Source organism: Netta rufina (genome assembly GCF_964035555.1).
Source record: "Netta rufina genome assembly, chromosome: 1".
Classification (NCBI taxonomy): Eukaryota; Metazoa; Chordata; class Aves; order Anseriformes; family Anatidae; genus Netta; species Netta rufina.
In genome coordinates this window covers 143,994,810-144,021,209 of record NC_140123.1, presented here as the reverse complement: position 1 = coordinate 144,021,209, position 26,400 = coordinate 143,994,810, and the positions used below count along the sequence as shown (strand labels likewise).

General features: G+C 42.7%; 1 protein-coding gene across 1 annotated transcript in view; it reads left to right on the top strand.

Annotated features, from left to right (window-relative positions):
* DENND5B (DENN domain containing 5B) overlaps positions 1–26,400 on the top strand; it is a 110,554-nt gene that overhangs the window by 53,300 nt on the left and 30,854 nt on the right. The window contains exons 3-7 of the mRNA XM_084306619.1: positions 2,118–2,784; positions 14,354–14,541; positions 17,672–18,208; positions 19,590–19,821; positions 21,733–21,883. Of these exons, the coding sequence (XP_084162745.1) occupies positions 2,118–2,784; positions 14,354–14,541; positions 17,672–18,208; positions 19,590–19,821; positions 21,733–21,883 (1,775 nt within the window). The remainder of the gene's footprint in view (positions 1–2,117; positions 2,785–14,353; positions 14,542–17,671; positions 18,209–19,589; positions 19,822–21,732; positions 21,884–26,400) is intronic.

The following is a 26,400-nucleotide window of genomic DNA, read 5'->3' as shown; positions in this document are numbered from 1 at the left end:
CCAGGGGGAGCCTTTGGTTTAGAAACATCTGAATCTGGTGAAGGCCGGCTGGAGGGAGGGATTACAGTGTATGTGTCCTGCACCTGTGTTTGGGGAAAAAAGAAAAAGAAAAAAAGCATTTCCTCATCACTTCTAGAGATGGGGGTATTGATTAATTGACGTCTTTTTGTCCTGCTTTGTGCAGCTTCCTTTTGTTTTTACAAACCATGTTGATTATAAGCCTTATTGCAAGTATGATTTAATTCCACATTTTCCCACTGGTAGATATGTTTAAATATTCTTGTAAATAGTAAAGTGCTCTGAAAACCAAGGTCTTATCCTTTGATCAGTAATCTTGGATAGTTTTCTGTGGCTGTACGCAGATGCAGAAAAGATGACTGACTGCCTTTTTAGTACCCATCAGCCAGCTTTACCAGGACACAGAGCTTTCAAACCCCCAGCACCTCCAAAGTTAGCTTTTCCCCAACGCTCTCCTGTGGTCCATGTAGCAAATACAGACGTGATGGAGTCACTGATGTCCAAGGCACTAAGATGAAAGTTTTCATGCATTAACTGCAAACATGAAGCTCACTGCATCACTTGAAAATGATCATTGGCCCTTCCCATTGATCTTAGCAGCTTAAGAGGCTCTTGGTCATTTCCCTGCTGCAGTGCTCTCACATCTTGTTTTTTCCTCTGCCTTTTCCTATGCATTGTTGGAGGTCGAACCCAGCAGTCTCTTTGCCAGGGTTTGCAGCCAGGGACTTAAAATATTGATATTCTGCACATGCTGGGCTACAGTGGAAACTTAATAGATGGGTCCCTTTGTGACTATGCAGTGGGCATATAAGGGAGGAGGGAATAATATTTAAGACTCAAAGAAAATTTATTTAACCCAGCCATCCGAAATTGTTTCAGTTAGTGTGAACTTTCCTGGTGCTTATCAATTCTGCAACGCACCCGTACATATAATTTGCTTACCCAAGTATTTTACTTTTTTTTTGTAAAGCGAAGAAAATTTGCCTGCTAGAGCTGCGATCAAAACCTGTGATTTCAGACACATCAGATTTGATAAGGCTATAGACACTGCTGGAAGTCCACGTTCTAGAAATAGAATTTTATTAAGCAAGTCTGCCGAAAAATGGAGTTGAGATATTTATTGTGCAGAATAAATAAAGTGTAAAACAAAGGGTTTTTACTTCTTTATTGAAGGATTTTGGTACTGCTGTTAACGCCTCAGTAAAAACTATAAGCTTTTTGTATGAAAATGTGGACGTTGTTAAAAGTGGTTCAAGCTGCAATTACATATGTCAGCAAAGCCATCAATTGAATTAAATCCTACCAACCCCAGGCCACTTACTACCCTTTACATTAACTTTTAGGACAATACATGGGAGCTGTCCTAGATAACTTAAGGGTTTGCTAGCATGCTGTGAAGTGGGTCTGGACCACCTGTCTGAATGCCAGCTGGGCTGGTAGCAGCTTTATCAGGCTGTTGAGTGGTCTGTGCAAGGTGCACAGGTGAAGTTCAGGGTGGGATGTGGTAGAACACACGTTATTACTTCTCTTGACATTTTCTGCCATCAGAAGAAATTACTCCTGGTCAGGATAAGACATTAGGGGAGGCACTCAGTTGAGTGGAAGAGCAAGTTGGAACAGCAGGAGCTCTTTGAAGGGTCTCCCTATTGCCTCTCCTTTTTTTTTTTTTTTTTTTTCTTTTTCTTTCCTTCAGATAGAAGACACAAAGAAAGCTTTTATTCTTTGTTTGTAATCACACTGGTTTGGTCAGAATATGAGGAGTTTCATGCTGATGTACAAACATGTTTTGCTGGATACATGTTATTTTGTATTAGATGGCTGATAGAATTCCTGAGGAATGCCTGGAAAAATGCCTCAAGTTATCACCAAGGCTATGTCCCAAAGAAACACCCACAAGTGTTACAATCACTGCAAAATATTTTGCTGAGTGATAAATCAAAATTTATTTTTTTTTCATAGATGTTTTTTTCAGGATTGTGTGTAATGGCAAACAGCTTGTTATGATGCAATGGAAAACAAGAATGTACCCGTAAAGCAAAAGTAACAAAATAAAATCATAGCTTAGATAACCTTATCTGTTTCTTTTCTCTTTTCCTCAGCTGTGTATGCCCAAAGGGCTGTCTTTCAGGACGCAGGCCGATAACAGAGATCCGCAGCTGCATTCATTCATAATCACTAGAGAAGATGGCTCTCGTACGTACGGGTTTGTGCTCACGTTCTACGAGGAGGTCACAAGCAAGCAGATCTGCACAGCCATGCAGACGCTGTACCAGATGCACAATGCAGAGCAATACAGCAGCGTCTGCGCCTCGTCCTCCTGCAGCATGGACTCCCTGGCCAGCAGCATCGACGAGGGTGATGCCACTTCCCTCGCCAAGCTCCAGCGGTACAACTCCTATGACATCAGCAGGGACACACTGTACGTCTCCAAATGCATATGCCTCATCACCCCTCTGCCCTTCATGCAAGCCTGCAAGAAGTTCCTGGTCCAGCTCTACAAGGCGGTCACCTCCCAGCAGCCGCCGCCGCTGCCCCTGGAGAGCTACATCCACAACATCCTGTACGAGGTGCCCCTGCCTCCCCCGGGCAGGTCGCTGAAGTTTTATGGGGTTTACGAGCCCATCATTTGCCAACGACCTGGGCCCAACGAGCTGCCGCTCTCCGACTACCCGCTGCGGGAGGTCTTCGAGCTGCTGGGTCTGGAGAACCTGGTCCAGGTTTTCACCTGTGTGCTACTGGAGATGCAGATCCTCCTGTACTCGCAAGGTGGGCACTCGTCCGGTGACACACGGGGGTCTGCCCCCACCATGAGAGTTAATATGAAGCTGCTCATTTTCAGCAGATTTGTTAAACACAAGTACATAATGAAAAAAAATGCGAGAGAAATGAGTCTGTCCTAATGAAAGCACTAAATAATTGTTTCCTCCAGGCAGTCTAGGTGCCGCTTGTTTAATTATGCATCGTATTTATCACTTGCGACAGCTAGCAATAGAATTCACTTAATTATCATCCTTACATAGCCCTTGATCATGCTGCAAGACAGCATGAAACTAATCCTATCTTCTGCAAAAATACCATCAGAAAGCAATACATCTTGCAGAAAACACTCATGCTGCTCTCGTTTTGAACTTTTAGCAGCATATGGAAATTTAGTGAGCTTTTCTTTTTCCCCTGTGTGATGAGGTATGTTCTGGTTTAAGCACTGATAGCTTTTTAGCACTTAAAAGCTCGAGGTTTAATGCTGGGTTGGAACTGAGTGGAGATAGAGGCATCCCTTCACAGTCCTGCTGGAAATATTTTCTGACAAGGGTGCTGGTGCTTCTTTTCAAGACACTTAAGACTACAGTTGGCAAAGGGTAGCTGTGCTGGCAGAAGTTCCTTGCACAATGCCTGTCCACACTGAAGTATGCCAGCACGCTTTGGAAAATCTGGCTTTTCTTTCTGTGATATTCTGCTACAAATTTTGGGAAGCTTTAGTTAGTGCTGGGCATGCTCTGAGGTTTTACCCCCCTACTACTGTTTCCTGTATGGTGGTTGTGAGTCTGGCCCAAGAGCTAAAACTTATGCACTGCGACTGTTGCAATGCACCAGAGTGCATAACAAAGCAACTTCCAGTTTCCTGATGACTTTCAAGGGGTTGTCCAGGCTTTTTTGAGGTTCCTCTAAGTTTTACTGGATGCTTGCCCAAATTATTTGGGTTCCCAAGTTGTTTCTGTAATGCTAAAATAGTAAAACATGTTTCAGAGAAAAACATTTGGCTGGGGAGAGGAGAAGTGTTTGGTCCAACTAAGATGAGCCATATGAAGCCAAGAGGTATGCATAATTTCAAACAAAAAGGAGAAAAGATGCTGAATACCTAGACTTCTCAAGAGATATGGTTCAAGCAACATCTCAAGAACCAGAGAGCTTGAAATTGAAAAGAATGTAGGATGGGTAGTTGCCTAAAATAAGTATGGATAATGAACCTCAGGCTCCAGAAGTGAATGCTCGGGTTTGTCGTATAAATGAAAAGGTCAGTAAGCGTGTAATAGCAATACCAATGAATAAAGGACTGAGAATGGAAAAATGTTGGGGGAGGCGGAAGGAGGCTAGTTCTGCTGCAAGTGGCTGAATTCAAAGGGCTGTCAGTTCTTTGTGGAGCACTTCTCCACACAGACTCCAGGGGTTTGCTTTCAAGAACCAGAAATGAAGGGCTTTAGCTGCTCTTGGTTTGAAGTGTGAGCAGAAATCCTGCTGTTAGTTTTGATTAGGCTGCTTCTCCCCTCCCTTCTGCTTCTGTGCGTGGATGCTTACCCCTTTCTTCCTCCGTTTGATTTGTGCTGCCTCTGCTACCTGACGACGGGGTTCAATATGAAACAGCTGCACTTCTGAAATGCCTCCCCATCCCTGCTCATCATTCCCACCCAGGTCCTTGGTCGTGGACTCACTGAAAACTGGAAGTTTTTATTGTAAGCTAGTAGTATGGGCCAAAAAAATAAAATATATAGTTTATCAGATTGTGTTTAAGTAATATTCTGTGCAGGTGGATAGCAGCTGAGTGTGCAGTACGTTTGTAATAGTCCTTGAGACAGATACAGAATATCCACTGACTTGAGTCAAAAACATGTTTTTGACTCAATTTTCAGAGTGCCCCCTGAAGTTAGATAAATGAGTGTTGTTGTCTTCCAATCATTTGGTATAATGTAAGGGTTTACTTGTTTTTGTTTTCACTGGGGATTGTTTTGCTGTTTTTTTTTTGTTGTTTTTTTTTAAAGGGTAAATGAGATAGTGAGCATTAATCCTCTCCACCCTCCAAAATCTGGATCTTTTATCCTCTCCCTCTACTGGCAAGCTGAGAGCTATCCTTGACACGACCTTTACCTCCCTATCCAATACAGACACATCTTGATGGAGCACAGGGAAAAGCAGCCAGGGAGTTGTGTTAGGGAAACACTGTGATTATGTAAATAGCATTGTAATGCTGGTTCCCAGAGGTGAGGCATGAGGAGTGGAGGTCAAGTGCAAAGCTGCAGTTTTGGCATAGCTTGATAGCTGAGTGCTTGGCTCGTGCACTGCAACTTCTTTCAAATGTCATTCTTGCGATTCCTGAAAGAGAAAGCAAAACAGCTCTTCCTTTTTGTGATATGACTAGCCTAGATATTACTGAAATCTATTCTTTAAGCTTTCAGGTGCATCAGGGAGAAACGCTTTCTTAACCCCAAGTTCTTTCAAGGCAGAAGATGAAAAGAAGTTTTTGGCTTCTGCATCTCTCTTTTCAAAATAATGAATGAGATAAAATTGCAAATTTGTCCTCTTTACCCTTTCTGATTTAAAGAGGATGTACTTGCTGGGCTGTGTTGCCAGTGGTCTGGGCTTTGCTGCAGCCTTCCCAAATTCAACAAGAGATTAGTAGAAGATAGTTGTGTGTCCACGGGGTGCAATTTCAAGCAAGATAGCATTATTAACCCAAAGTCAGAGTGCGCTGAAGTGCTGCAGTACAACACTCAAGGCATCAGAGCAGTGGCCCAAAGCCTGCTGCAGCTCAGCAAGCTATTTCAGTGAGGGAGCTGCTAACAACATATGTAGAAAAAGTAAAATTACTTTCTTGTAGTTCCCCTAGCCTTGTTGGAAGGAAGCTTTTCATTCAAGCTTGCCAAGAAATGTGGTCTTTTTTTCAAGAATAAAGACTGTTTTTTAGAAAGTTTAGTGCAAATGCAAATTGTTACGCAGCCCTGACTGTCGAATAAGCCTGCTGGCTGTCTGCTGAGACCCTTAAACTCCTCACTAAACATCTGCCTTCTAATGGCTGATTACATTTCAAGGCCAGGAAAGAGAGAGCTATGAAAACTGCAAATAGTGGGAGCAAAATGACCAAAGCTCCAAGCTCTGGTGGCTTTAACTCCAGGCTTTATAAGCAGGCATGGGCAGTGGTCTCCCTGTGGAAAGGGTGGTAGCAAAGCAGAGGTGCTCCTGTTTGCTGACAGAGATGGTGGTAACAATAGCAAAGGGCTAGCAGGAAGGTTATGTGGAAATGGTACTGGCTGCTCTGGAGTGTTTTTGTTTGGTTGGTTGGTTGTTTTTTTGTTTGTTTGTTTGTTTGTTTTCCCAAGTGGATTAGGAGTTAATGATGAAAAAGTTTATTTTGAACCATGTAGCTGAGCAATACTATTTCCAGCAGCCTGAACAAAGGCATCCAACTAAATGAGGAGGTGAGGGTGTTGGATGACTTTCCCCAGCTTGTCCAGGACACATTCCCAGCACAATGTGACAGCATGCAGCCCAGCTCTGCAGTGGGGACAGGACCAATTGGTAACTATATGTACTGTGGCTGCTGCAGTCAGCTTTTGGTATCTATTTGATCTGTTTGTGGTATTTTGTGGGTATATGACCTGGATCCCATCCCTTGTGCAAAAGAAGGGATTGCAGTGAGCTGTAATTTCCCTTTGCAGCTGTGGCAGTGGAGCAGAAGGGTGGAGAGATTACCATTAGGGAATGATGGGCTCATTCTCTTAAGCTCCTTGGTTCCCAAACTTTCTGGACTGCAGGCAGCTACCTTAATCCTCAATTTGTCTTGGGCTTGTGGTTTAAACTTGGAAGCAGTCTGGTGCTGCAGAGCTCTTGCTGTGGCTTTACAAACCACAGTTTGGGAACTACTGGCGTGGATGATTGTGCCTTCTACAGCAAAAGCCACTACGGCCCAAGTATTTCAGTCTGAAGATGTGAAATGTCTGTGCAGCTTGTGAACAGGGTGCTGGGCTGTGGCAGTGTCAGGGCAAAACTCGAACAAAGAGAGGCCAGCTGGTAATTAACAGAGACCTGTGCTTGTCCCCTCAATGGCAGGACTGAAGAAATGGGTCCTTACTTCTCCTGGAGACAGCGTAGGGTTCCAGGGGCTTAATCAAAGTTATTTTTGGTAGGTAGATGTAACAAATGTCTGGAAGTGCCAGATTTGGCCTGCACAGGTGATGCAGAGAGCTGTACCTGAATGCACTGGGAGGAGAACTCCTGTGGCCTCAGGCTACAGCTGCTTGGATGTGGAAAATAGTTTTAAGTTTAAATAGTGCCAGATTTTAACATCAGGCCTTTAAAAACCAAGGGGAGGGATTAGGTATTTTTCTCCACAGTTCTTCAGGGTGCAGTCTTTGTATTGCAGTCCTATAAACCTCATCCTCTAAAACGTAAAGCCTGGATTATGATGCATTCCTATGACTTTCAAGAGACCTCAAGATTCTCAATAAAATGGGGAAAGCTGATACAAAGAGTCATACTTATTACTAAACAAGGCACATGGTGTAGCACACAGTTAATATTGTATAAGCTTGGGGCTTACAGACGTTTGTGGAACAGAATTGCTGTTGTAGTTTTATTGTAGTTTATTCAATCTTAAAAATTAATACTCTTGCAAGTGCCCTTTATTTCATTCAGAGCACAGCTTTCCCATGCGACTGTGGCGATGTAATGGTATTGTGAATGTCCAGGCTTCCAGCAGTGTCCAAGTTAATAACACTCGGTGATAGCTGCTCCAATTTCCCAAGGATCAGTAACAAAATGCTACTGGCGTGAGATGTCTGCTGGAGAGAGATGAATTAAATCGCAGGCTCTGCGACAACCTCGGCAATCTGTTCTTTATGCCTGCCTTTCTAGGGATTTAAACACGAGAGGGAACACGGATGAGACAAAGATAAACTTCTTACAGCTTAGGCTGTTTCTGGCATTATAATTTTGAGTATTTCCCAAGTTGTTTTTCAAAGGGTTTGAGTAATTGCTCCTCAAAGATTGAAGCATTCTTTGCATTACTTTTTTTAATCTTAGGCATTATAATACGAATGGCTTATATATATGCTTCTGTATAGTCGTGCCCTAGAAAAAGATTGTGTCTGAAAGATCATTCTAATGAAGTCTGTTTTGGGAGAGACTTTTTGAAATGAATACATGCATGATGTGTTTGCCTGTTAAAGCATTGTTACACCAAATAATTATGCAGAAAATCTTTGTTCTCCACTGTTCCTCATTTAAGCAGTTGCACTCCACACTGACATTCTTCAAAACGTATTGAAACCCACTGCAGATCTAATGCTAAACAATTTACGTGGGGAAATTTATGTGGATCGGTTATAATCCACATTTAGGACCTCAACAGCACCACAGTCATGGGAGACTGAAGTGCTTGCTGCCCCAGAAAGGAGATGAGTAATTGCATCCAAAGAACTAAACACCCTCTTGGCTTTTACGTTTGGTGAAAAGGCAAAAACATTTTTCAATTTCAGGTTAACTCAGGTTTATTAGTGAAGTCGATGCTGCCTGAAAAGTCAAAATTTTTAAAGCAGCTGGAAGCAAGGTGAGCCAGCTAGTACAGGTCTGTACTGCAGCCCCACTCTTGTTCGTGTTAATGACGAAGTGCAGAGGAAGATAGGTGGCTGCCTTTGTCACTGCACACACACACACTCCATCACTTGGCCACTTATTAAATTTGATCTTTATATTTCCCATTATATTTCCATTTTGGAGGCTTGACTATGCCAGTAACCAGAGCAGATTCAAGTTTTTTCTGTGAAATAATTCTTAAGCTGATCATAAACAAATTTATTCTGAACCACTAGTGGCTGGCTCTGACACAGATCAGCAGTATAAAGGGAAGTTTATTGAAGTGGAGGTGATTGTTTTCCTATTAAGTTCTTGCCAGTGAGGGAAAAATGGGAAGAGTTGGCCTCGGCAAATGTTGGCCTTAGGTCGTTCCCCCTCAGGGCAATGCTGACCCACAGTCTGAGAGGCTAATTCGTAGTTCAGGCAATTAGATGCAGACTTGTCTGGATCATCCTGTTTAAGAAAATAACGTGTTTTCAGATTTGCATAAATTGCTACTCTGCTTTTATCTGGTAACTCGTGTACCGTGTCACCCCTGCCTGCCTGGGGCGAGAGGCACCCATAGGCCCTGGTCCTTTACCCAAGACTCTGCTGCCTACAGCCCCGTGTCTGCAGCCTGCTGAAGTTCCCTGAAGGCAGCGCTGCTGCACAGTGCTTCCTATGGTGAATAAACACTTCCTGAAGCGAATGTGACATCTCCTGAAAGTCACCCAGCCTGACTTGTCACTCATTCCCGCTGCCAGTGCACAAGTCAGGTCTGAGATGGAAGCTTCCAGGGTGCTTTGAAGTCTCATATGCATTGCTCCAGAGGATCTGTTGAGCTCAGGTTTGAAAAACTTTGCTTTCATAAACAATTTTTATCTCAGATGTGAATTTCAGATTTCCTTTTCATCTGCGGTGTGCTATATATAAGCCTCACAGATCTGAGGGCAGCAAGCCACCAGGCAGGTCTCATGATTGTTGGCTGGGATGTTGTGCGTCGGTCCTGCCTTATGCTCAGAGCTCAAAACAAAGTATTCTTTTCTATTTCCCGGTTTCTCCAGTGTACCTGACTCAGTTAATCCACATTTCATTACAAAAAGTAACTGTTGAATTGCAATTACTTATAGTACTTTGACTGAAGAGGTAGTGTATGGAAAAGTTGTTAATCATAGAGTCACAGAATGGTTTGGGTTGGAAGGGACCTGAAAAACCATCAAGCCCCACCCCTCTGCCATGGGCAGGGACACCTCCCACCAGCTTTGTTTTTTTCCTTTCGGAAAAGCACTCTTCGTGGATGATTGGACTATCATCTTCCAGGATACGTATGATGACACGGATTTGCAGAGTCACAGTTATGCTTGTTGTATGTTCAAAAAGCTGTAGAGAAAAGGAAGTGGTGTCCAGATAACCCATCCTTTCAAATATTTCCAAGTACTTGCAAATTTTATACAAAAAAGGATGTAAAAAGGAAAAGAAGGAGGAAGCATGGCCTTTCCCCCCACCCTCCTTTTTTTTTTTTTTATTTAAAGCATTGCACTGGATTTAGAAGTTCCATGCTGAGGCTCCAGCTATGCTGTAGGTTTTCTGTGCTACCCCTGGATGGTTACTGCAAGACATAGGTGGAAAGCTACCAAATTGTTTTTTCGTTAGGCAGGCAGATGAAATTAAACTGAAATAACGGTTTACTGATGACAGCAAGAATACAGGTCCTGGTGTGCATGAGTGTGAGCGCTCTTGCACATGCTTTATAATCAAAAATCCTGTGGTTGGGCATTTGCTGAGAAGGCCCCTCCAGGTGGAAATCTCTTCTGTTTATGACTAAAGATTTGAACCTGTTTTGAGGAAGCGCCTGAATAAGGGAGGTCTCTGCTGTTCTGAACAGAGACATTGATGTCTCTTTCCCTTCTCAAATATTTGTTTTGCTTTGCTGCAGCATGGGAAGGATTTTGAGATATCAGACTGCTTTGTACAGTGGGAAAAGCAATTGTTATGTTGAGCTTTGTGAATTGCTTAGCATCTCAGAGTTTCTATACCCAATCTGTAAAATGAAAGGAGCAGGATTACTTTTGTTTTGTTTTCTCAGTTGCTGCTTGTGTTTGGACTGTGAGCTCTCTGGGACAGATATTTTGATGTGCACAGTATCTATTATAATATCATTCTGCTTGGTTGCTGTCCTGTTATTATATTATGAAGAATTAGCAACAACACCAAAATATTTGCCAAATTTTGCCCTCCATCGGAAAAACATTTAGTGTGAGTCGATGTTCAAAAGCTGAAACCATTTCCATCCCTAGCACCAAACAGTGATTCATAATGGCACAGGAATCCTTCAAGGCTTGCACTTTAAGCATCGAACTGTATCCTGTCATCCCTGTGAGTATTTCCACAACTTCACAAAGCGTGGCTGTAGCATGGCACTCGCACGGCAGAGCTGCCGGCCCATGGTGGAGCAGGCGTGCATCGCAGTTACTTTTCCTGCGCAGGGAAGTAAGATGTAGAGACTTGGCCAAGGGCCCCTGGCAGATGCTGCCAGGGGAAGGGGTTGAATCCAGGCTCTTTGAACTCAGCTCTGTTGCCCTCTTCTTCACTTAGGGGGGAAGGTTAAGTGTGAGAGAACGACCCGTGCCAAATCCAGCCGAGCGGCAGTTCAGAGGCAGCTCTTGCAATAGATGCCACAGGGGCTGCTTTGCCCTGGGATTATCCTCCTTGAGCAGTTTCTGTTGGAAGACATCCTGTTTATAAATGAGAGATTTAACTCTGAATATGAAGAACTTGCTGTAGGCACTGTGCTTGCCAGTGTTCCCTGTGCTGGGGAAAGTATCCCAAGAAGGCAGGGCGAGGGAAGCAGGTATGGCCACCAAGCAAAATCAGTCCCGTGGTATAAGCTGTTGTCACTCTGGGGGCAGGGAGAAATGAAAGCTGCAAGGAAGAGAGAAATAGCAATGGAAGTAGGAAAAGAAGAGGAAGGAAATTTATTCTCACGTCTCAGGAAGTTGCCTTGATTTGAGCCTTTCATCGCTGAGTTTGTGACCTTTAGTGGGTAACACCCAGACAGTGTTTTTACTTTTTGTATCTTTTGTGGATGTTTCCTGATGTCAAACAGATGGGGAATGGGGCTGTAGTGTGCACACTCTGCTCATCAAACGGGCTTCTCCAAACACACTTCCCTATGCTGGCAAATGCTATCTAATCCCCTGTTGCAGCTCCAAAGACTGGAGCAGGATCAGAGAATATCTTTCCTACCTGGGCTGTCGTTCATCAATCACAAGCAAAACCTGGCTTGCAGTTGGAGATTGCTATTGAAGTCTGACAGTGGTGGTGGGATAGGATCAGGAAGGTCTTCTCTTGACACAAACACACACCATTTATACATACCCTGATTTTTCCTCCCACTTTCATTCTTTCCCTCCTTCCTTTTCTTCTATTCTGCCTCCCTTTTTCTGTTTCTGGTTTGGGGAAATGGGTGAATCCTTTGTTTCCAGGTTGCCCTCAGTAAACACACAAGCTTCTCTCAAATGCTGACAGGTGCAAGAATTTCTGTCAAAAAAGACCTTGTGCTTTACAGGGAAACTTAAGAGTAGGTGCCTAATCTTGTTCAGGCTTGAAAATAAGCACAAAGTACTTACTTCATTAAAAAAATATCAACAGAACCATTTCCTTTTTTTTTTTTTTTCCTTAAATCATTATTTTTCTGGGAATTTCCTTCTCTTCAGTGAAAATTGCTGGGTATGTAAATGTTTTTATCTCTGCTAATCACTAACAAGCATTGCTAAACGGTAACAAATAGCCTAATAATTTTGTCATCTCATTTTTTTGAAAACAACTTTCCTCGTAGCAAATCAGTTACAAAATGCGCTAGTGAACATGTTAAATATTGTCAGTACTATTAAAAAAAAAAAAAAAGAAAAGAGAGTGAGCATGCATTTCCAGAGTTGAACACCCTTATGCAAAAAAAAATGCTTGCAACCCTGCCATGAAGATCTGTCCTTTCACATGACCATGTAAATCAGAACAGCCTTTGAAGTCATCTTGTGCATACTAAGATATGCTATTTTCTGTATTTGATTTTTTTTTTTTTAACTTTTAAAGCTTGAGGAGTTATGTTTACATAATATCTTAATTCCTTTGATGCCCAAGCTTCACCAGTAGATTCTGTAAGTTGATTTTGTGTAAATGTTCCTCAACAAGACAGCCAATAGACATGTATAATTGCAGACCATTTCAAAGGGAGAGATTCGTAAATGGCTGATGTGTAGTTAGGAGTGGTTTTGAGGTGTAACCTTGAGACTGACTTGTGTTTTGGAAAATCAGTTTGAAGACTGAGTGACTAGGTATTAGCAGGACAAGATGAAAAATGTTTTTGCCCTGCCAGCTGACCTCCTGTAGATTGAGGCAGGTTTTCCACAGAGAGCTGCTAGCAAGAATGAGAAAGGGTTATGCAATTTGTTGTTTTAATTTACATATTTATTCAAGTGCATCTTCCCAGTGACCTCCTAAAAGCCGAGCAGTGTCAGATGACGGCACTTTGGCTGTCACTGATGTCTGCCAGGATGTCAGGCTGGCTTGTTCAGGAGCAGGAGGAGCCCGGCTGGGATGCTATCCACATGAAAGCAGTTGTGGGCCTACAGGAGGACAGGCTTCTTGCCTGATGCAAAGCCAGAGTGTTGCTACATATCTCTGTCACTTCACAGAGCGGGGCACAGGGACTAGGAGAGGTGGGAAACAACCCAGGTCTTAGCTAGGATCTTCATCTAGCCTTGGAGAGGGTGGAAACCTTTTACTTGCCGAAGCCAAAGCTGGTGAGAACATGATGGCTGTCACTGAGCCCTGCTGCTGTAGGCAGCCCTAGTGACATCCCTTCAGTCATGCTTGCCAGCTGCTGGTGAGGTGCCTGTGCACTGGGGCTGAGGGGAACAGCTCTCTGGGAATACCAAAGAGCAGCAGAAGTCACAGACCCCCAGAATGGTCTTTTCTTGGGGGGCCAAATAACTCCCTTCCTGGCTGTGCAGTGCACCTCGTGCAAAACTGAAGCCATCTTAAAACATTCACTTTGGTACTCTTGTTGTTAGCCACTGATGTTAAATGAGATACGCTGCTTCTTCACAATAAGTTAAGGCTCCTAAGGAGCTAGGTCTTAAGTACTTTTTTGCTCTTTAAAATTTAGGGGGAGCTGCCATAAATGCAGCAGCAGCTATAATACAGAAGAAATCACCTGGTTTCACGGTCTTTAACAGCTTGCAAGCTGTATATTTGAAAAATAATTTGCTCTTATCCAAAATCTGAAATATGAAATATTTTTGTGGCCCAGCTGGATCAAATTAAATTTCAGTTTAAAAGGTAACGCACAAAATGTTTACTTGAACCACAATATTACAAAGCAATAAACTAGTGAATTAAATAGAAATTTAGGAAAACAATGCAATATAAAAACGCTAGCTATACAGACTATTTTAAGAACTGAATCTCCATTAGGCTTCTGTTTGGATTTTATGTTAAAACAGTCCTTTTTTATACTTGGGGATGATGAATTTCTGCTAGTGTGTAAGCAAGGTGAGTCTCTTGGAAAATACACTCAGCCTTAGAAGTAGTAGTGACTTAAACATAGACAGGAAGCAAGTGAGAAAGCCTCACCACAATGTTTCTTTGAAGTTCACTTCCTTTATTCCCCTTTTTCCTCGTAAAAAAATGTATGCTTTTTATAGAATCATAGTATTATTATCCTGTACTTTAGAGATAATTTTTGGTATCTTTTTAATAAATGAATTTAATGATAGAATAGATCTAGATAAGATATGAATATTTATGCTCAGCAGTTTATTCCTGGGGGTAATGAGTTTTAATGAATTAAGTAATGCTTTTGGCTTTTAAATATTGTCTTATTTTCAAAAAAGCATCTTACCATGTAACACTGTCTCTGATTTATGTTGTCACTGCTGTTCCGGTGAACCAGATTCCAGAAGTGAAGCACAGGAAGATAATTCAATGTCTCTCCTGTTCTCTCCCTATGTAGATTACCAGCGCCTGATGACGGTGGCAGAGGGGATCACGACGCTGCTGTTCCCATTTCAGTGGCAGCACGTGTATGTCCCCATCCTTCCCGCCTCCCTCCTGCATTTTCTGGACGCTCCTGTTCCCTACCTGATGGGGCTGCAGTCCAAGGAGGGAACCGACCGCTCCAAGCTGGAGCTGCCTCAGGAGGTAAGCGTCTGCCCTTGGTGCTGTTCCTCTGAAGCACATTACTGGCATTGGCGTGAATCCCTGCTGGAAAACGACATTGCGTGCTAGGAGGTGTCTCTGGCACCATGAAAACCGTTTTCACAGATACCCTGTTTTCCAGCAGGGGAGAGGTAGCAGGAGAAATCTCTGCAGTCCTTCTTGGTGTACTTCTGAATTTAGCAAGTGTAGCTAGTTGTACTCACTTCTAAGTTCTACTACTACCTGCTGTGATGCTTAGTTTCTCTGCTTTTCCTATGTCACATGCATCACCATGTTTCACTCTTTGTCAGTGTCACAGTCCTATTGCAAAGGGCTAAGGAGCATTTAATTTGGGGATGGTCTTTGTGAAACTGGATGTCAGGTACAGTAGCTAGATGGTTTAAAATTGTCCCTGTCACCCTGTTGCCTGACGAGAAGTGTGCTTCATCCTGTCAGCCTCATCATACCCACAAGTAAAGACCTGCATTCCTGTCTAGGTCAAGGTCTACCACTAGACCAGCATCCTGGCTTCAAATCAGCCAGAGCTGCATTAATATATGGCCTGTGAACCACTTAGAAACTCACTCCAGTGGTGATCTTTCACACTGAAGATTGCCTGTCCCATGTGCAATGGGACACGAAGACTTTGCCCTGTCTATCATTCTTTCCCCTGAGAAAATAAGGTCATCCACTGATTCTTGGTGTTGAAGTCACCAGTGGTGGAGAGTGAAATAGAGATTTTTTCCTATGTGGAATTTGACCACAGTGTTTAAAACCGCTTCTTGTTTTCATCTAGCCACTGATCACTTTCCACACTGCCAAGTCTTCGGGATATTGCTAGTCTGCTCTGCTTCCTGATGTTGACTGCTTTAGGGCCCATTTCTTGAGCAATCTGGGTATATTAACTTGGGTTTCTCCTTAAAATGGGTGTTTTCATAAGAATAGCTGTGGCACTACAATACCTGCTGTCCCTGCAGGGACCTCTCCTGGGGACAGAGGCTTGCAAACATGCCCTCTTACTGAGCAGGCAGTGAGAGCAGCAGTGGAGAAGAACATGCAATAAGGAGAGTTTATATGTGGAAGTGGAGGGATAAACACAGGGCAAGGATAATGTGGTTTTTAATAAAGATTTATTTCAGGTGCTAGGTGGAGGTGACTGGTTCTGAGCTTGGGTAGCAGGTAGCATTGCAAATCAAATCTTACCTCCTGGATACAATGGTCCAATCACATGAAATTTGCAGTGGTGTGGAAATGAAGCTGTTATCTAATAATGCTTTTCAGTAAAACCATATTAATGTTACATAATTACTGTGGTGTTTTTTTTTAAAGTTATTAGTCATATGCTTTTAGTTAGCAGATTAAGCTGTCATTTTCATTAAATTAAAATTTTAATGTGATGGGTTTGCAGTATCACTGGGATAACAAATTGAATATTTCCAATGAGGGAACAGTAATTGTGGGAGTGAAAAAACACCCTGTTAAAATGTTTAGCAATTGGGTAAAAAATAACAGCCCAGCATTTAGGAGCACCACAGGTCCCATAACTGTGGGAGAGGGAAAGAAGGGGCATTGACCTGGGAAGATCTTGAATCTCAAATTCCTCTAGACAACCAAAAAAATAAAATAACGTCCTTCAACATGCAAGCAGTGAGGAAGCACTGTTCACTTTAGCATTCCTTTCTTGTTCAGGCCAGGGGCTGGCTTGTCAGGCTTTTAGTCTAAATATAAACCATTTGTACGTTAGAGATAAAAATTCTAACAACTGGCCATCATGCTGTCTTAAGGTTACTAATCCCTCTGCATTAACTTTAATCATCGGGTGTTTTTGAAGAGAGAAGTGAGACCAATTCCCCAAGGGTGTTCTGAATCCAAATCTCATTTTTCAAATTTTGCAAATGATATGCAGAGCTGAAATTAAAAAGCCTTTGAAATGAAATATTGATAGATAAGAAGACAGTCCCTGAGCTAAGAAACCATACCAACGCATCCATAACTCTTTAGTAGCTACATAGTTAGCTAAAGCAAGTTGTTTTGTATGAAGAAATGCGTTGTACAGTCCAATTTACTATGAAAAAGTAAGTTGAAGGGGTACTTCTACCAAATGGCTACTAATACCCTTAGTCTGCAGCATTTTGTGAGAAGCAAAGAGCAGTCAATGCGCCTTAGAAAAGCTGGAGGAGCTGTGGCAGTGGCCGAGTCAGACTAACACAGACCTGCTCCTGCTGTCTTGTGGTGTATTCAGCTTTTAATGCCAAGGTGAAACCATTCAGAGCTCAGCACCTGGAGAATCTGTCCTCTTTTAAGATTTTATTCAGCATGGTGCACTCACTGAATTTCAGCTGTAAGCCACAGTTCAGAACACCAGTTACTGTTTTTCACTCTACTATTATTCCCGAGGGTGCACTTGCAATGTAATTAATTTTTATGTAGGGTGCTTCCCTCCCCCCATTGACTGCTAGTGTCTGCTCTGCTAGATTCATGTCTCCACTTAGTGTTAATCTTCTGGGCTGAGATCCATCTCCATGCACAGAAAAGCTGTCTGAGAGCAATCTGTATCTCAGGCAGAGCAGTTTCCAAGATGAAAAGACAGAAGCAGGGGAATGGGGAAAGTGGGGAAACAGTATATCCTATGGACAAGATATACTCAGGCATGATCACAAAGGATTTTCATAGGACCCTCTTTTGTAGCTTTGCCCCTGCATCATCTTTGTAAGTGACATCCTTGTTTGTTGGTAGCACAACTACAGATGCCCCTAGTAAAATAAAACACAGCCTGGAGATGTGGTGATTTATGCTGCTAGTGTTTACAGGGGCTGAGAAATGGTGCTGCACATCCCACTTGCTGCTGCCTCCCCAGCTGTGCTGGGAGGGAATATCAAGGCTTTGCAATAGGATCAACAAGTTTAGGATCTGCAAGTCCCAGGAGAACAAACTGGGGAGTCTTTATTAATTTATTAAATCAGTGACGTCCACCTGGCCCTCAGCATTACTGAAGTCATGCTTAAAAGTAATTCTCTTGCAAATGTGTGCTCTTATCCTTTTGTCTGGAAACGTTCTGGGAAAATCGGGCTACTTAGCACAGTAGTCCCCTCAATGCTGAGTGTCCATTTTGAAACTTTTCTTCATCTTTCAGGCAAACTTGTGCTTTGTGGACATTGACAACCATTTCATTGAACTGCCAGAGGAATTTCCCCAGTTCCCCAACAAACTGGAGTTCATCCAGGAGATCTCCGAGGTCCTCCTGCAGTTTGGGATCCCACCGGAGGGCAATCTGCACTGCAGCGACAGCGCCACCAAACTCAAGAACCTGGTGCTTAGTGACTTGGTGAATGACAAAAAGAATGGGAACATCCCTGGCAATGCCCTCAATATGTACGAGCTGCTGAAAGGCAATGAAACCATTGCCCGCCTGCAAGCTCTCGCCAAGAGAACAGGCGTGACGATGGAGAAGATGACCATCACAGCTCCCCTGGTGGAAAAAGAGAAGGATGTGAAATTGCAGTGTGAAGAGGTGGAGCTGAGGGACTACAAACTGAACGTGCAGCTCCGGGAGGTGTTTGCCAACCGCTTCACGCAAATGTTTGCAGACTATGAGGCGTTCGTCATTCAGGCTGCCCCCGATCTGGAATCGTGGCTGACCAACAGGGAACAAATGCAGAACTTCGACAAAGTAAAGATAGCTGTGTATTTATTTTTCCACCTAAAAGTGCTCTAGGAGGTGGGGGTGACTATCTGTGTCATGTATATGTAGCCTAGGTACTCTTCAATCCTCCCTTCTTCATCTGCCATTTTGATTACACGGGGCCAGGTCATCTGGCAAGGTAAATTGGTGTGGATCTGCTGAGCCACTCAGAGCTGTCCTGGCATGTAGCAGCCCTGCAGACAGACTGATGGGGGCTTTCCTGTGGGTTTTCTGGAAGGGCAGCAATAGAAAGTGACTTTTTTTCTTTTCTTTTCCTTTGCTGAAAGGAGAGGTGTGCACACAAGACAAAAAGCGGATCCACTTTTTCATGTTTTTTATTTCCTAATCTCACAGTAGGGCTTTTTGTTAACATGTAGTCTTGTTCTGTAGAAGGTTATCATGTCATTATGTCAGAAGAGTACTGTTATGGCTCCATTGTAGTGTGTACACAAGAGTGAATAGGAAGCTGAGATTAGAAATGGGGAAATAAGTAGAGTGGAGGTTAGCAAGAGGAATGAGAAATGTCTGGAAGCTTGCACAATTATTATTTCTGAATGACTTCTCAAAGTAGATAATGCTCTTAGCCATCAGCTTTTATAGACACAAGTCCTACTCTGAGGAGAATGTCAGAGGGATAAATAGTAAAGAACAGACTAAATATTGATTTCAGTCAGTTTTTTATCACACACACAAAAACAAACAAACAAAAAATCACTACCATGCCTTTTATTGTTTTTGTTTGTACTTATGTGTTGAACAGTAGCAGCTTTCAGAAGTCAGGGTTTGTTTATGCAGTCTCTGCTAGTACTTACACAATAAAATGGGCTTTTAAGGTGGGGGTTTTCAGAGCTCAGTTAGAGATTTAAGCACATGCTCAATTTAATTGGAATCTCAAGATCAATTGCCCTGCTTAACTTCACTGAGGAATATTAGCTGAGGAGCATTGTGCATCCCTAACTAAACACGACACCTCAGTAAGCGACCTGGTCCTAAGCAGGGGTGTGTGGACCAGAGGTCCCACATGGGCGCACACAGGTTACACACAGCTGGTGCCTGCAGGCAGTAGCCACTAGACTGCTTTGAAAGACATGGCAGTGCAGATGGAGCTTCAGGAGCTCCATTTTCCCTTTACTCGAGCTGTCACAAAGCCTCCCAAGCTCCTTATTTCTCACGGTTGTGACCAGAAAGGTGACCCATGAGCCAGACCCCTCAGTAGCTGGATCCCATCCTCTCTGAGGGGTGTTTTTGTGGTGGCGAAGCCTTGCCCAAGCCTTCCTGGTGGCTGCTGCATCAGTTCTCTGCTGTAGGACAGTTTGTCATGTTGGAGCACAGCAGGAGCGTGGCACTAATGCCCTGCTCTGTATTTCAGGCTTCCTTCCTCTCGGACCAACCTGAGCCTTACCTCCCATTCCTGTCACACTTCATCGAAACACAGATGTTTGCAACCTTCATAGACAACAAAATAATCTCCCAGTGGGAAGAGAAGGATCCTTTCCTGCGAGTTTTTGACTCCCGAATCGAGAAAATAAGGCTGTATAATGTAAGGGCCCCTGCACTGCGGACATCCAACTATCAGAAATGCAGCACTCTGAAGGAAGCAGGTACGTTTGGATGGGCTAATAAAATATTCAGAAGTACAGTGTCAGCCACAAGGAGGTACAGGTCTTTAGTCATGGGAATGCTGCAACCAGTGAGGAAGCCTGAGTTACCTGTGCAGCACTCTGCAGTGTCTGTGGTTCCTTAGGCAAAAACTTCAGCGATATTTTAAAAGCTCTAAATATCAGGAGCCTCTACTTTTCTTCAAGCCCACTGGTTTGTTCAACAAACCCAAGCTGAAATCTGGGCTGCAGGCAGGGGCTCACTGCATCCCCTTCCAGGCAGCTCCTGTCCCACCACCAGCAGAGCCTCCCCTCGCTGTGTCGGTAGGACCAGCGCCAGCCACACCAAGGAGCCGAGCCCCAGTACCTGGGACACTCACCTCATCTACCCCTTCCCATAAAAAGGAAGGGGTTTGGGCTCACACTGTTTGGCTAGAGCTGTGGGGACATAATTCTGTGTGGCACATTTGGTAGCTTCAGCAGGAGATGTGCAGTGTTAGCGAACAACACGCTGTGTGCTTCAGATCTGGATGGTTTTATCACTATAGTCACAGGACATATTTTCAAATTACACTTGAGTTTCTTACTGTGCAAGTATTTATTTAATTTCCAAGTAATATAGGGAAATTATACTCTTCAGTTCGTTGGGATACAAATTAATGAACTGAGGCAAGCACATTTCTTGTGTTTTGTTGTTGTTGTTTTTAGTTTTCTAATTGCTTGAGAGCATTTTGCTTGTTACAAGTGTGACAGAAATAGAAAGAAATCCTATATCTGCTTAACTCTTTCTGTTTAAAAACAATTCTAATTTACAGGTCGCCTGTCTATTCAACGTCTAGTTTTGGTAGATATTGTGGCACCGGAACCTCATTTTCTGTGTCTTGAAAAGCAGCAAACTGATAGTAATACCAACTTTTTTTCATATTTGCCACTCACACACCTGGGCCCAGCACCACTCCAACACTTGTTTGTTTAACCCACTGTTTTCAAAACCCTTCAAACCTTCTGTCCCTATACTACCCAGCCATTAGCTCCAAAATAAAACCTCCAAAGGGATTTATTTTTTTTTTAGGGGGGAAAAATACTGAAGTTGCATACTGAATTTGTTAATTCAATGCTGCTCTCGCCCCACCGCCCCCTCTCCCCTCTGGTTCACAGCACATCTGACTCAGTGGTGAGAGGCTGACAGGTTTCATTTGTGTTCTTCTGGAGAGCTGAGGTGAAACCCCTGTACCACATCATGACCAAACTTCACATCTCCATACCACATCATGACCAAACTACACTGGTATCAGTGGCACCAGGGATTTTAGCCCTCTCCACTCCAAGAGTAGAGCCCTCTCCACTCTTGTTCTAGCCTCTGCCATGTCTAAATGTCTGCTTGTTGCCCTCAAGGCCGTGCTGGCTACCTGTGCTTTTTGATGGCCTGTCAGCCAGCACTAGCATGTCTACCATCAGGAGGAGCATCACACAGGTGGCAGACATTTGCAAAACTTGGATATCGCCCTGCTGCATCTGCCCAATGAAATGTCTCTGGGGCAAAGCAAAGTGCCCAGCCCTCACAGGGAGCTGCTCCAGGCCCAGCAGGCCCCAGGTGTTTTAACAGAAGGAGCACTGAGGTCAAACACCGAGCTGCAGGGGAAGCTTGCACTGCCCTTATCAACTTGTAACCCATCCTGCCCCTCAAGTACCAGCTTGCCTAACAGCTAACATGTTTGTCCCAACACTATTGTGCCCAGATAATGCCAAATAACAAAATAACAGCACAGGTGTTTTCTCCCTTAAGTGTTGAATTTCAGGGAGTAAGGTGCATTTTTAACTTCTTAGAGACTTACTCGGGATCAGAGCATGACTGCTTGTTGTAGCACACGTAGCTCGCTGACAGGGTTGCTGACGTGTGGGTATAACTTGCAGCCCAGTCCATCGAGCAGCGGCTGATGAAGATTGATCACACAGCCATCCACCCGCATTTACTTGATATGAAGATTGGTCAAGGGAAATACGAACAAGGATTTTTCCCAAAGTTGCAATCAGACGTCTTAGCAACAGGACCTACCAACAACAAGTAAGCATATTTTTTAATTTTCTGGAATTGAAAGGAGGTTTCTCTAATGAAAGATCCACATCAATGGACAGCAGTCTCAGTTTTGGATGGTTTCTAGCCAGAGTAAATAAACCAAAGCAACTCCTTCCTTTTCTGGTTTCTACCAGCTGATTCTGAAGGTATAGCCATAGTTTGGGTTACACTAGAAAGTGTTATTTCTGATTTTGTGAAGGTTCCTCAGAATTTTCTATTCTAGTGATGAGTACCATGTTTCCGCATACATATTTTTAGTTTTATCATTGTCATAATAAATTTAAAATTAGTTTCCTGTTTTGCACTAAATAGGATAATTTGGAAACCCAAGCCAAAATTCAGATTCTGAAATAAATTCTGGTATTGAAGCCTCTACATCACCATGCAGAAAGGAATTAGTGCCCTCTCTGTTCCTCTCTTTCCTTTAGCTATTATTGTGTGCCCCAAAGATTTTTGTAGCTTTTTCAGTTTCCAGATTGGAGTAACCTGGAATAACAACTCAGTGAGGTTGGAGAGTATGTGGTTCTTTTTTGGAAACTCTTCTGATTCCAGTTAGGCTCTGTACTGTGCTTTGATGTGAAGGTAGGGGTACCTATAGCTGTGGAATTGAGCATATCATTATGTAGTTAATTTGCCTAATGTAAAATGAGATCCTGTAGCAAGTAATTAACATGATTTCTATATCAATATAATGGGAAGTAAGAGCTGTAGGTTACATTTTTCCTTCCCCCAAAACCCAGAAAAGAGATTATTTCCCCTCTTTCCTTAAAAAATGGAATGATTTGAGCATCAATGATGATGGCTTACAAAATGATTAGCTCATACCCTAACTTTCAATTTCAGTGATAGGTCAAGGTAGAGCACAGATAAATGTGAGAGTCCAAATTTTGAAAGCTAGCTTTTCCTTCAGAAAATGGCATGCACACATGCTGCTCTAGGCTCCTCTGTGAGGTGCCCACACAATTCTATTTATACACCTTTTGTGCCCCCCAGTGCTAGCTAATCCTATTTTAATAACCCACTATGCAAAAGACTTGCAACTGTTAAAATAAGATATCCATAAGCGTTGAATGTTTAAAGAATTGCAATTAGTTTTTGAGTTAACACCCACAAAAATAAAAGGAGGAATGCTTATTTCAAAGTTCTTTGTAGTCATCTTGCAAGAGACAACAGAAGTTTAAAGGTAATGTTTCCTTGAGAAACAGAGGATTTCTTCAACTTCTGGGAGATGTGTTTAGCAGTCTGTCTTTTATCCTTACACCAAGTTTCAGTTTTATAGTGTCAGCAACAGAGTGAGCAGGCTCAGCCTGCTCCAAGTTACTTACACATTCAGGCTCTGTCACAGGATCTTACCAAGTCTATGAATAAGCATTAAACTAAAAACAGTTTTCTTTGTGCCTTCAAAGATACTTCTGTTAGATTTGTGCCCATTTAAATGTGACTTTAACTCCTGGAGTGGTAATTTTTGATGTGGCTGGTTCTGGTCCTCAAACTGCAGCATGTTTCAGAATTTGTAAATACAAAAATCCCATTACTTACTGCGAAGTGATGTCAAAGTGACAAATGTTTGGAATTCCTCCAGTTGTGTATTGCCAAAAAGGTTTGTAATTGGAAAATCTCAAGACCATCTGTTTATATCTTTCTGATTCCTGGCATTTTATGCGAGCAGCTGAGAGGACTCTCTTTCTCTCCCATTTAAGATATGTGATTCTGCTGAATTTACACCCACAGATACAATAGATAGCCTTTTCATGCTCTCTGCAAGAACAGTATAATTCTTTTGACCACAAAATCGATTGAACTGTAGCCTTCCAAAATTAATTTGAATTTCCCAGTATATGCTTCTTGGGGATATGTTGTATTTGCACACAGGCCCTAGCCTTTGAGTATGGGCATGTGGGAAGAGAACATTTCATCTTCATTCTCAGGCACTTTGGATGTAGTGTGTGTGTGTACATATGCTCATGTGTTGATGAAACTAATGCAAAAGATATTAATTAATATGTAGATCAGATTTAATTTTGCAGACTTCAGTTTTATATAGTGAATTTTGTATCCTGAATGTTGTAAGAAAGTGTATTTTCAGGAGAGAAAAATCATTTCCATGCTCCACTCAGTTGTTTTTGGACTGTAGCAAATAGACCACTTCAAAGCTATTTTAATGGAAATCTGTCCTCACTGGCTAGCAATCAGATTTTTATTGTTTCCCTTTCTGAACAAATAAGCTAACAAACGTATAACCAGAGCTCATAATGTTAGCTAGCTATTCCTTTCCTCCAATGAGACAGAGTGGTGAAGGTACCTCTGTCACAGTCACTGGGCCATTGTAAGTATCATATCTAGGTCAGGAATATAATGTCAAGAATGAATATTTTCAGTTTGTTCAGTCCTAGGTCCTTTGTGTGATTCCAGACAATCACGTTGCTTGGACAGGCGGAAATTGTGTTTGGAAGAGGAGGTGACTGGCTCTTGCTTGCTAGCCACAGCAAGCAGGTCTTGGGGACAGAGGAAGGGCTGACGGTCACGTTGGATCACTTCCACCTAAACGCAGCTGGGAACAAACGCTGGTCACGTTACCATGTATAAGTGTTAAAACACCGAGGTCTGTCATAAAGCGAAGCCTAATAATGTTTCATCTGTCAGCCCACAGCCATGCTCGGCAGCCTGCTCTGCCCTACTTCTGTCACTCTGCTGCCTCCTCCCTGTGCCCCCAAGGTGTCCTTTAGGAGGCTGGACGGGAGGGTGGACCTGTGCTCCTCTGGCCCTAGCCAGCATTACGCTTTTTGCTGCTTTCACTCATCTGCTTGCTCAGTGTAAGTTGGGAAGACAGCCCCTTTTACATGAGCTCCTCTTCTGGCCAGCTCATTCAGGCTGCAGGTGCCTGCTTGGTGTTGTCGGGGCTGATCTGTACCTTCTCCCCCGGGGTGGTCAGGGAATATTGACTTGCTCAGCTAAGCAAAAACCTCCCTGACAGTAACTCCAAATTTAATTTTTCATTTCTTTTCAGTAAGGTTAAAAAAATAAATCAGGCAGCCATGTCCTGCTTGGGATACTCAGTCTGCACTCACCCCCTTTGATACATCCTCCACTTCAAAGGAAAACTTTTTGAATCTGCAGACAGCAGCTGCAGCTTCCTCTGAGTTCAAAAATGTCCTGTCCTGTAACCTCCTAAAACAATGGTTTCTGCAAAAGTCCTCCTAGAAATTATCCCAGGAGGAAACGGGCTGCAGTCACTTAGGCAGTGTGTCTACCAGCCTGGAAAAGAGCATTGGTTTCCAGAGTTGTCCTTTCCTTTTTCAAACACCAGCACCACATCGTGGTTTCTACATATTTTCCTCTTCTTTCCCATGTTTTTTTTTTTTTTTTTTTTTTGCCAGGCTCTTAAAATTTTATCTGGGATTCCACTGGCTGATACGTTTTGCAACAATTCAGGAAAGGAATTTGAATGACAAAAAGGCAAGCTACATAAACACTTCATGCTTTGTGATTAGCTAATTGTTAAATGACGGTGAATATGCTTACAGTGCAGAATTAGAACAATGAAGCAAGCTGTGTTTTCAATCTAATTGATTACCTTGTAACTTAATTTGTTCTAAGAAGCTTGATAAATGAGATTAAATATTGCAAAGGAAAACACTGATTGCACATCAAGCATGGGAATATATTAGCACTCTGGCAATTTGTAGTGCTGCCCACAAAGAGCAACTGATTTTTTTATTTTATTTTATCTTTTGAGGGAAGGTTTTGCTTTGTTACACAGTTACAGAAAGGCTTATATTATTATTTTTTTTTAACCTTATCTTTTCTTTTTTTTTTAACCTTCCTCTTCATTTAGCTCTGTTTTTTTTTTTTTTTTTTTTTTTCTTTTCCGCATTCTTTATCTGTGCCCTGCTTTCCCCCTTTCTTTCTTTCCTGACCTGTGCATTTCCCCTTTTCTGGCCACTTCTCTCTTCTGAGTCCTTTCATATTCTGGCATCCTGTGAACTTGGTGCTTTTGTCTGTCCTCTGTGTGCTGCATTACCTGCAGTCACCCTCAGAAGAGGACACAGTGCAAGTCTTCCAGCACAGATCCCTCTGTAGTTGGCCTCTTAAACTCAGGGTTTAGCTAAGTGAAGCGTTTTTCTTACCTGTAAAGCAGATTTCAAAAATATTTGCTTGCTTTCTGTAGGTTTTTGTCCCTGTGCTGCATTTTGCTGACCTCACCACTATGTCAGTATTTATTTGTAAAAATTATGTATTAGGAATGTATGAGATTGGTTCATCTTTGTGATGGGCACAGCCTTGTGGCCTCTACCACGCCCTACTTGCTGGGACCTGCCCAGGTTTTATCTGCCCGTTGGTTCTCCTAATTTTTAAATAGAACTCCTGCTTGTTTATTCAGTAAAGTTAATGTGTCTTAACATTTTTAAAGAAAATATGATTTATATTATGCAAACTGGTATCCTTTTGTTGAATCTCTACATGATGGTAGAGTTCATTCTGGCTTTAACTAAGTTATTTTTTGT